Here is an 11,667-nt window from a genome sequence, read left to right as displayed (position 1 = left end):
TCGTTCGTCTCTGTGCACGCCGCCATGGACGAGAAGAGTCGCCCGATCGCGTGCTAGCCCAGCGCGTCGGACACTAGTGGCCACGGACGCCACCGCGCCAGCCACGGCTGCCCCCGTGCCGGGCACGGACTCCGCAGGTACCGTGCTGGCCTCCCATGTCCTCCGCGATGGAAGCGCACGCGTCCATGAGATAAACCCATTTGTTATCATACTGCTGTTGTCCCCTGCTGTTGTGCTCTATGTTGTTGTCCCTGTTATGTGTGGCCAACAGTTGGCGTCCTGCTGTTCATTCCTGGCGAGCGCACAAACAGGTGCCCTGCTGTTTTATGCTGCTTCGCATACGTTTTGTGCATATAATTACAAAAGGGTAGAATTATCTAATCAGACATAAAATACATAATATTAGGTTAGAAAAGGAAGAAAACACATTAAATGACAGCTTGATCAATTAGACGATGTTTATAGTCTGTTTTTGCGAAACAATTGTTTAGGATGGCATTCTTGCGGAACGCTATCTAGAGTCCTAAATATACAATTGTCTCCTTATGTCACATACCATGAGACAAAAGACTTTCTCCTTACATTCCTATCATGTCACAAACAATGAGCCAATAGACCTCCTATCACCACTAGTCCCATGACAAAAACATATACTACATGTGGCTTACAACCTACATGGAACTACACGCACTGTGTTCAACTTCAAGCGTCGAAAGCTTTAAACCTCTTCGACAACCAATTCATCAATCACACATGGAGTAGACCAAGTCACATCTCAACTCGGTATCTGAATAGGCATATGTATACATTTCTTTTATATATACACATCGGGCACGGTACAACATTTATTAATTCAATTATCTTTGTCAACTTAAAATCCTGATATAAGGATAACCGCCTAATCATGCTGACAACATTCAGAGAACCGCGGCACACCAAACCCAACAGTCCAACATCCGTTTGGTTCCACATCAAAACACGGAGTCAAGATACGAGTAGTTGTACAGGCGGCCAAACTGAAGCAGGCTGCCATACATCCTATCCCACACGCCAACGAAAAGCGCGTCAGTGTCTGGGCTGAACGATGTGCCGGATATCTCGCCAAAGAAGTCCAGCTCCTGCCTTTTGTTGTAGTCACTCTTCACGTCGTAGACGTGCACAAAGTCAGCAGGTTCAGCCATGGACATGAACTGGCCATCCGAGGTGAAGCGGATGGACCGGATGGCTCCAAGGTTACCCCTCAACACATGGACGGATTTTGAGAGATTCCTCGCGTCCCAGATTCGGCATGTCTTGTCTTGGTTGCCAGTAGCAAATGTTCGCCCATCAGGGCTCCAAGCCGATGCAAATGAGTAGTCCCGATGTCCTTTTATGGAATGGAGTGTCTGCATCCAGAAGCAAAACCAAATGGTGAATATTCACATCATTACAGCACTTCTATGAAAAGTCTATTAACCTGAGCTCACTAAAGCATATGGATTAGCAATGGTACCTTTCCAGAGTTGGCATCAATAAGTAGACCATCAGGATCATCACCGACAATAACAACGACCTTTCTGTCAGGACTCAAAGAAGCATGCTGCATCAACAAACTACAGGTAAACACAGATACAGCAAAGAAATGCACTAAGCTTGACCTACTCCCTTCATTACAAATTATAGCTCACTTTATCTATGTTCTTAGTCAAGCTTCTTTAACTTTGACCAAGTTAGAAAAAATGTGCCAACATCTACAGCATCAAATCAGTCCCATTCAGTTATCATGAAATATGTCTTGATGGTACATTTATTTGAACTTTACTTTGGAACAGATAGTACTTATATTTGTGAAATTCATACATATGTTGGATCCACTTATCCTCCACATTATGCTAGAAAAGGTGACAAGAGGGGAACTAAGGGTTCCATGTCCAAAATGGCCAAGTATTGAAGGCTGTCACTTCTCTTTTTATTAATACTGTATCCATAAGATGGGAGCCTGCTATGTCATCACTGCCGCAACAGAAATGTAAAGACATTTTGGATTTTTTCTACAAACCACCTATAAGTTTGTCTTGGTATTGCTAGATTCATTGATCAATAGGTCAAAAACATACCCAAGAAACTAGAATAAGTTGATAGTACAAGCACAACTATGGGGCATATGAAATAAGCAATGAAGTCTATTCTAAATTTCATCTGCAGACAGCATGTGTAGAAAGATGTACCTTGTAATGATAGCACCAACAAGAAGATCCAAATATAGAACATAAAGGTAACGGAAATAGCTAAGAAGCCAAAGGAACCTACATTCACTGGCCATTCAAACTGCAAATGCTTGAATAGCTGGAATCTCTCCATGTCATAGTATCTCACACCAGAATCGTTATTTGATGCGATGAAGTGAACAGCGCCACTGGGGGTGCAAAAACAGAATTAAAATGAATATGTGCATACGGTGAGATAGCATCTTTAGTAACACAGAGAGGAAGTTACCTAGAGGTATTAAATATCTCAACCGCATTTGTAATAGCATTATCATCATAAGTTGTTCGACAGCAAAAACTAATACCTTCCCGATCAAGGTGCTGCATATGACATCAACAGAAGATAATCAATTGAACAAAAGATCAGTATGGAGAACACACAGAAAGATTAACCATGTAAACACATGCACATCCATCAGCTTGTTAGTAAAATATGTTTGGATACTTGGATAGTAAATTTATATGGATCAAAACTATTTATTACGCTGCCTAAATGTAGCGATGCCGTTGAGCAGACCGTTTATTACCTGTTGCCCAATCCAGAATCTACCCGTATCCATTGACTAATTTTACCCATCCCCGTGGATATGCCCAATGGGTATGGACTATGGGTATACCCCTTTCTGCCCAGATCTCTCTTTGCTCCTACATCAATATCTGTGTGGCCTAACTATACATGTCCTGTGATTAATTCTCCCGGTGGCAGAGTCCCAGGCCGGCGACCATGGCCTGGCTGTGGTTATCGTCGCCTGCATCCGTCACCAGTGTCAGTCCCCATTCCGAACTTGCACAGACCAGGACTTCCAGAGCAGCAAAGCAAACAATGCAGGCAGAGGAGAGATGGCAGACAGAGAACTGTGACATAAGTTGTCACTATGAACTCACGAGCGGTGACGTTGGAATTCTTCCACGCCACCGATGTGTGTCTCAAGGCCTCGGCTGACTAGCTGATGACTACTTTGCTCTTGTCTGCACCATTCTTTTCTCCGTTGCCATCTCCAACTCCCTGGCCCTGTGGGTCGCCTTCACCATCACTGTCTCTCATGTTTAGAGTGGGCATGGGTGTAATGGGTATTGCCCATTGATACCCACTCCATATCCATACTTTACTGGATAATCCATACCCTCCCCAAACAAAATGGATATGAGTTTGGGTAAGGACTGGATACACAGTGGCATCATTACTCACTAGCATAATGTCTGCATTATATGTCCAAGTTTCTACAGAAAATTCCAGTGAGCAATAATAGATAGTGTACTGCGATCTTTAGGTGAACATCCAAATGCGTGTGTGTGTGCGTGTGTGTGTGTATGCGTGTGTGTGTGTAGGCCAGCGCTATTTGTCACCCTAGGTGAAGCTTCACCCAGTCGGCAGTCGGTAATAACCGATTATTACTGAACGATCTTCAGTAATCTATTCGTCACCCTAAGTGAAGCTTAATTACTGAAGAACGCTCAGTAATTACCGGTAATTACTGAACACAATTGGGTGAAGCTTCACCTAGAGTGACGAATAGCGCGCACACGCACACACTGGTTAGAAGAGATAATGTGACCACAGCCCACATCAAAGCTGCTGTGCCAACAGCTAGCACATCAACGGCTTGGATTGAAACGAACTTGATCCATAATAGTTAACTTACTTTACAGATCAGCTCTCCTTGAAACCCACCAGCTACCAGTAAATTGTCCTTGACTGCCAAGGTACTAACTTGAGTCTGATAAAAACCCTCTGATAAACTTCCTGCATGCTTCTGTACAACAATGCCTGTTATCAGTATAAATTCAATAACGAGAGGATGGGAAGACAACACACAACAGAAAAGAAAATGTTATCATACCTCCCTTGGTGCCACGTGTCCTTGGACGTTGATAAGTTCAGTATCGACACCACTCAATGCTGACCAATGACGAATTGAGTAATGTGATACTAGGTAGATGTCATGCTTGGACGTAGCCCATACCAAATTTCGAAGCTGCAGGCACAAATCAGACTCTTTTTCACATTAGACAGAACCTTGTAAAAGAGAGGGCAACATTGATCAAAAGTTCAAGACCATGACCATTGTAATAGGTTAGTTAAAATGCAGGGAAATCTAAATTTACTTTTGGAAAGTGAACATAGGCAGAACTGTGCAACTGCACCATGCAGACAACGCTGGTCCCTGAATATACTGAACCATTACCTCAGCATAATATCTCCAAACAGATGGAGTTGAATTAGTACTGAAGGTAGCTCAACCCTTCACAAATTTAACAGGTGTACCTTGTGATTCTGTCACTATGCATGCCTTGCATGCAAAGCTTGAGTATTTTTTGCGACTCATTATACATCCAAGAAACCAACACAAAGTGTGTAGTTGCTTCAATGTACATGCAGCTTCCTCATGGAATCAGTAGTTAGTTTGCAATCACAAACGGTGAGTTGGGTGAAATAGACCAGCAGCTAAGTCACAATTGAAATAATCTTGTAACTCCTTGCCATATGTCAATATTCATGGAGAAATTGTTCATGCTCAGCAGATATATTACAAGGAAAATTGAAACAGCTCCAAGAGGCAAAGTGATTTTATACGTACGAAATTGGTCTATGAAATTTATAGCATGCTCCTGTAAGGAAATAACTCCGCCTATGTTATCTCAACATAGCAAGTCCCAAGCCCTAGTAAAGAAGAAGGGTTGTGATAGGCTTGGCGAGCCAACATGGAACCTAGCCATTCTAATGGAGACGAAACCTGCAAGAAATCTGTTGGGGGTGTAATCCTCTTAGCAACACATTATATCACAGAACCCTTTTGATGACGCATAAACCTGAAAGAAATCCGTTGGGTGTAATCCTATTTTAAATGGTAATGACTAGGTCAGCACTAGACCTGTTCAAATGTCGGGTCGGGTCGGGTTCGGGTCGGGTCAAGGTCGGGTCGTGGGCCATTTATCACGGCCCATACCCGACCCGTGCCTAGTGTCAGGTCGGGTCAACCCGTTCCTCCCTGTTTGACGTGTCGGGTTGGGTCGGGTTTTTTGGCTTTGGGTCGGATTTTTTTGGGTTAGGTCGGGTTTTGGGTCAAAAATCACGGCTCGTACCCGGCCCATGAATTATTACGGGTCAAAAATTATGGCCCATACCCGCCCGTTGCATTGGTCGGGTCGGGTCGGGCCGGGTTTTTTTCGGGCGGGTCGGATGGCCCATGATCAGGTCTAGTCAGCACCCTCTTGGTGATGTGTCGATGTATCGTGATCTAGGAACGGTGTCAAATGAGCAAGGATCGGGCCACTGCTTCCTTAGGCCATCTCCGACAGATCCCCTATCTCGTCCACTATCACATCCCCTATTTCAAACTTTACACTACAAACAGTGTCATCTACTCATCTACAGTTCTGTGTCCCCTATTTTACACTATTTGTTAGAGTGAACGCATTAACCAGTTCAACCCAAAAGCTTAAGCTGATGGGAGAAGGTAGCCAATCCACTTATTAGTTATTAGTGGGTAAGCTTTTCATAGGAGATCTCAATGAGCATATAGGTACAAGTGTAGGTTTCGGTGGTTCATGGAGGTATTGAGTATCGTAGTAGCCTAGTAGGAATCAGGAGGGAGAGGAAGTCTTGGACATTACGATAGCCAACATGTTTTTAGCAAGAGAGAATCTTATTTAGTGGCCAACACTCTAGTCGGATTAACTTTGTCCTCACAAGAAGAGAGGATAAATGAGCATGCTTGGATTGCAAGGTGATACCTAGGGAGTGGGTTGCCTCTCAACCTAAGCTTGTGGTGGCAAACTTTAGTTTTTGGATGTGTGCCCATAGGGATAAACAAGCCAAGATTACGAGAACAAAGTGGTGGAACTGAAAGGGGAGACATCATAAGTCTTCAAGGAAAGTGCCATCAAAGAGGGACTTCGAAGGAAGTCCAAAGGGCTATTAAGGAGAAGAAAGAATGATATAGATGTTTGTACCACAACAGAAATATGGATAACATAGAGAAGTACAAGGTAGCAAAGAAAACCGCAAATTGAGTTGTGTGGCAAAGCATAGGGCGCACAAGGACCTGTAACATCGTTTGAGCATGAAGGAAGGAGAAAAGGACAATATAGGATGTCTAGGGTCCGTGAAAGAGACAAGGGACTTCAACAAAGTGCATTAAGGATGAAACAAAGGACCTTTTGGTAAAAAAGGATGAGATCACGCATTGATGCAAGAGTATTTTGAGAAATTGTTCAATGGGGAGAATGAAGACAACCTTGGATGACTTTTTTGATGACACCAATAGGCGATTCTGAGGTTAAAGAGGCATTGAAAAGAATGAAAGGGAGTAAGGAGATGGGCCCTGATGGTATCCCAATTGAGACATGGAGATGCCTCAAGGACAATTATATAGTATGGATAACCAAGTTGTTCAACCATATCTTCTGGTTGAACAAGATGTCTGGCGAGTGGACAATTATATTGGTACCAATCTACAAGGATAAGGAAGATATTCAAAATTCTACTAATTATTGGGGAATTAAATTGATAAGCCATACTATGAAGCTATGTGAGAGAGTCATCGAACATCGTCTGAGAAGAATAACGAGGATCTCTATGAACCAATTTAGTTACATGCCTAAAAGGTCAACCATGGAAGTCATTTTCTTAATTAAGACAAGTGATGAAGCAGTATAGGGAGCAGAAGGACCTAAACATGGTTTTCATTGACTTGGAGAAAGCTTATGACAAAATACCAAGGAATGTTATGTCGTGGGCTTTAGACAAACATAAAGTTCCAATAAAGTACGTTGGACTCATTAAGAACATGTACAAAAATGTTGTGAAGTGTTTGACCAAGTTATGGAGACACGGATGACATTCTGATTAGAATAAGACTACATCAAAATCAGCTTTGAGCCCTTACCTTTTTTGCCTTGGTGTTGGATGAGGTCATAAGGGACATGTGAGGGGATATCCCTTAGTATATGTTTTTTGCGGATGAATAGTACTAGTTGATGAAAGTCAGGCAGGAGTAAATAGGAAACTAGAGTTGTGGCAAGTGGCAACAGACACTAGAGTCCAAAGATTAGACTCGATAGCACCACTATTTCAAAGGCATCGCCTAGGCGTCCAAGCGCCCAAAAGATCAAAGGTGTCCCCGCTGCCTAGGTAAGAATCAACAAAAGAGCAGAGGGCAGAAGGGAAGGAGAAGGGGCGACGGAGAATCAGGGTGATTGCGTTCGAATCGGGAGCGGCAACTGAATCCCGGGCGGCGGCGATCGAATCGACGGAGACGGTGGTGAATCAGGAGCAACGGCGGTGACTCAGGGGCGGCAGCGACTCAATCGAGGGCAACAGCGGCTGAATAGCGGGGGAGAAGGCAACTGGAGGCTGAATGTAACTCAAACCGAGGAGAGAGGCAACCTAGGGCAACTAGGGGAATGTTATATGGGCTAGCTAGTGGGCTGGGCCTTCCTTCTCCTTTTTATTTCTTCTTTTTTTTCTTTTTCTTCCTCCTCCATGTTGTTGGTTTGCTAGTTCTCAGATTGATAAGGCGTCGTCTTGCTCGCCTTAGACGTCGCCTAGGCGTCCAGGCGGTGATCCAACGCCTTAACTCGCCTTACCGCCTTAAGAACCATGGGTAGCACTAAAACTGAATATATGATATGTGACTTCGACACTACTACACGAGGAAGATGTTAGCATGGAAGGTCAAGTAGTTTCCAAGAAGGATACCTTTCATGATTTAGGATCAATGCTACCATGGTTTTTAAAGCGGTAAGGCGGTCCAAGGCGTTGGAGCACCGCCTGGACGCCTAGGCGAGGTAGGCGGGCAAGGCGCCTAGGCGATAGACCACCGCCCGGACGCCTAGGCGACGCCTTAAGAACAGAGAATGCTACAAAGAAATAGGGATATTGATGAAGATGTTAGCCATAGAATTAAAGCAGGGTGGATGAAGCAGCGTCAAGCATCTGGCGTTCTATGTGAATGTGACAAGAAGGTACCACAGAAGCTAAAAGGGAAATTTTATAGAATGGCAATTAGATCTGTTATGTGGTATGATGCAGAATGTTGGCCTTAAAAACGACATGTTCAGCAGATAAGTGTTGCAGAAATATATATTTTGCGTTGGATTTGTGGTCATACAAGAAGAGATTGAGTCTGAAACGATGATATACGCAATAGATTAGGGGTAGCACCAAGTGAAGAAAAGCTTGTCCAGCACCGATTGAGATGGTTTGGACATGTCCAACATAGACCTCCGGCACCAGGCATCAATACGTAGTGGAATCCTAAGACGCAATAGTAATGGGAAGAGATGCAGGGAAAGACCGAAGTTGACATGGAAAAGGTAGTAGAATGAGACTTGAAAGGATGAAATATACCCAAAGATTTAGCCTTGAATAAGAGTGTATGGAAAACAGCTATTCACGTGCCTGGACCTTGACTTGTGGTTTCCGTTGGGTTTCAACTCTAGCCTACCCTAACTTGCTTGGAACTAAAAGGCTCTATTGTTGTTGTTGCTCATGTAAGGAAATGTCAAGGAAATTGGTGCGCTCTATAATACCTGAACTCATAATTACCATGTACCATATTCTATCAAAGGATTAAGAATACAGAAGGGAGTTAACTCACCTGAAAATGTAGAATAGTTGACTTAATCGATCGAGTATTTCGTCTGAACTCATAGTACATTCCACCTTTCTCTGTTGGCTTGCAATCCTATTCCAAGACAATTGTCAACAACATGTGGATAGAAAATTTACAAAGCTTAACTTACAAAAAGAGTAAGAGGCAAACCTTCATAGCTTCTTCTCCAGAGTTAGGTACATTCTCATAATTTTTGTACTGTTCTAATCTGGACTGTCTATATTTTTTACGGGTTATGTTTAGCTGCTCCCAGGGTATTCCTTGAATGTCCCTTCCATTTCTTGCATCTGCTGATGAAGTATCTGGGATCTTGTCATTCTAAAGAGAAAAAAATACAATCACTTAGAGCAATATAAGTGGCTGTATAAGCAACTTGACCAAGTTGTATCACAAATGGTACATCATGCCAGGATCGTGGATGCAATGAAGTGCACAATAAACAATATAACATTGATTTTATTGCAATGGCATCATAGCTTCCAAGTCAAACAGCAAGTTGAATCTCAAAATTCATTTGCATGGGAAGGCAGAGGGGTGGTGCAATAGAAAGAAACCAAACTCATATGAAATCGTGTCTGTAAAGCTAGAAGATAGATATTATAGTCATGGAATGAACCAAGGACACAACCATCATCTTATATACTATTTTGCTTACAAATACCAACCAAAATGAAAGCAATTTACCAAGGGCTCAGACACCAAGACAAAATAATCATCACATACCAAAGCCAACAGATATTAAGGATAGAGAGGAGCAATTTAGAGAGAGGTAATAGTAAATAGTAGTGAATCCATAATTTGGGTAATTGCAATTTTCAGCAGACATACATTTTGCAACCGTATGAGGACATCACTCTATATTAAAGAAAACAGACAACGTGTGAAGCTATCAAGTACATGCAGTATGAAAAACTAGAACATTGGTGTACATCACTACATCAGCGGAACTACATGCTACCTAGACAATAATATTTGCACATGAGAAAAGCATATAGTGCTACTGGTACAAGTAGCATGTGGGGTAACAATGTAACATTGGTGCATCATGCGGCAAATAAATATCTAACTGATTTGCTTCGTGCTGTGCTACTGTTGCAAGTAGTTGATGTAGGATATGTAAGAGATATGCTAAATCAGCATTCAAATGATGCAAACTTGTAGCTACCAGACGATAACGTTCTACCTGCCTATCAGCCTATCTCAAAAAAGTTTTGAAGACTCAATATATGACAAAAAGAAAAGGATACACACTGGTTGTCCATAATCATTATCCTCCGCATCAGAATCCCTAACCCCTCGCTGCTCGTCTACCATGTCATCAGCAGGATCATCCATATCATAGTCATCCTCAATCTCATCAATGTCGTCGTAATCATCATAATAATTGGACATTGATCCTCTCATACCAAAGAAAGTGTCCCCTGGCTGCAAACAGAAACACCAAACCATCACGAGTGGCCATGCCATCCTGAAATCAGTTATATATTTGCATCGACAAAAACATCCTAACCCAATCCAACACACAACTAGCACTTTCCTATTACCAAAATCATTGCACTCTTCGAAATTTGTGTTGGGCAGCGAATTCTATCATGCATACAATTTCCTAATTCTAACATCAGAGGCAGTAAAGCGCATGTATGTACACATGTAGACCCGATATTTTTTGCAAAACAATCGATGTTAGTAGGCTGTAGGCATAATACATGCATATAGACTTGTAATTCGATCAGATCCGGATATATTAAGTTAGGGTTCGGGTGCTCGGTTTCGTACAGCAGAAATGGAAGACCAAGCGATGGACGTACCTCGCCGGCGAAGGGCCCGAACAAGACCTGGGCACCCGAGTAGAGCGGCAGCGACGGCGCCCCAAACGTTGCTACGAGAGAGAAGGGGGTGGGGGTGGAGCGATGGAAGAAGAACTTAGAAAAGGCAGGCTGGCAGCGTATAGGCAAACAAGGGTCCTGACTCCTGAATCGTGGGGCCACAGTTGTCTATCTAACCCAAAAAAAAAAGCAATTATGGCTATGCAAGCAGTCCCAGGTGCTTCTCGTCAGTTAGATTATGATCTAGTGAAGGACTTAAGGTCATGTTTAAAACTACTTTAGCTTCACAAAATTTGGTGAAGTTAATGAAACATGTCATTAGGAGCTTCAGAAAATCGTGAAGCTAAAATTGTGAACTTTTAGAAGATATTTAGATATATCATTTTGTTTCTTATTTAGATTAAAAATATTTTTAAAAACTAATTAAATTTATATTATACACAGAAGCTTCACGATAAAGTTGAAACCCAGAGAAGTGCAAAACACCCCCCAAATATGTAATTGTGGATTGTTAGGAATTCTTTATAAAGCTATTCGACATGTTGGTTAAAGAATTTATGTGTTAAATATGGCATGCGGTTTGATCGTGACATAACGGATCAAGTTACACGGTTATATCTAAGGATTGATTGCACAGTAGTCGTTGCCCCCAAAAAATGTATATTCCCACTTACAAGTTTAGGGATTTTTTGTCAAACAATCCCTCTCAAACTAGGAAGGGTTTAATCTCTATCTCTACTCCTTTGAAACACGAGTTTCGTGTGTCACATACGAAACATATAGAGTGGATTTGTTTTCCATATCTCCAAACCTTTTAGATAGACCATGATAAAACAATTAAGCCCAACATAACACGAAGTCACACGCAGCGCAACGCTCCCGGATAATACCCACCTCACTATGTGAAGGAGGATGAGCGAGCTATACAAAGAGTTGTGGGTAGGGTCCATTTTATGAGGGTCCATCACACTTGCTACT

The 11,667-nt window shown here is 42.5% G+C and overlaps 1 protein-coding gene across 2 annotated transcripts; it reads right to left on the bottom strand.

Moving 5' to 3' along the window:
• Positions 1–759: 759 nt before the first annotated feature.
• LOC100280227 (uncharacterized) lies at positions 760–10,838 on the bottom strand. Of its 2 annotated transcripts, none has more exons than XM_035966879.1 (10): positions 10,672–10,838; positions 9,692–10,288; positions 9,014–9,181; positions 8,849–8,935; positions 4,088–4,222; positions 3,890–4,000; positions 2,476–2,567; positions 2,290–2,395; positions 1,493–1,579; positions 760–1,385 (listed from the first exon to the last, which is right to left on the bottom strand). In XM_035966879.1, exons 3-10 carry the CDS (start codon positions 9,017–9,019, stop codon positions 972–974), a joined length of 1,038 nt encoding a protein of 345 aa, XP_035822772.1. In that variant the 5' UTR covers positions 9,020–9,181; positions 9,692–10,288; positions 10,672–10,838; the 3' UTR covers positions 760–971.
• Between the last annotated feature and the right edge of the window lie 829 nt (positions 10,839–11,667).

This window comes from Zea mays, chromosome 4, assembly GCF_902167145.1.
Source record: "Zea mays cultivar B73 chromosome 4, Zm-B73-REFERENCE-NAM-5.0, whole genome shotgun sequence".
NCBI classification, from domain to species: domain Eukaryota; kingdom Viridiplantae; phylum Streptophyta; class Magnoliopsida; order Poales; family Poaceae; genus Zea; species Zea mays.
The sequence above is the reverse complement of the archived record's forward strand: the minus strand, read 5'-3'. Positions and strand labels throughout refer to the sequence as shown.

Coding starts and splice junctions, on each gene's coding strand:
- LOC100280227 (XM_035966879.1), bottom strand. Junction 2,568..3,889: donor AAGGAGAGCTGATCTGTAAA/GTAAGTTAACTA, acceptor TGTCATATGCAG/CACCTTGATCGGGAAGGTAT. Junction 1,386..1,492: donor TTGATGCCAACTCTGGAAAG/GTACCATTGCTA, acceptor TTCTGGATGCAG/ACACTCCATTCCATAAAAGG.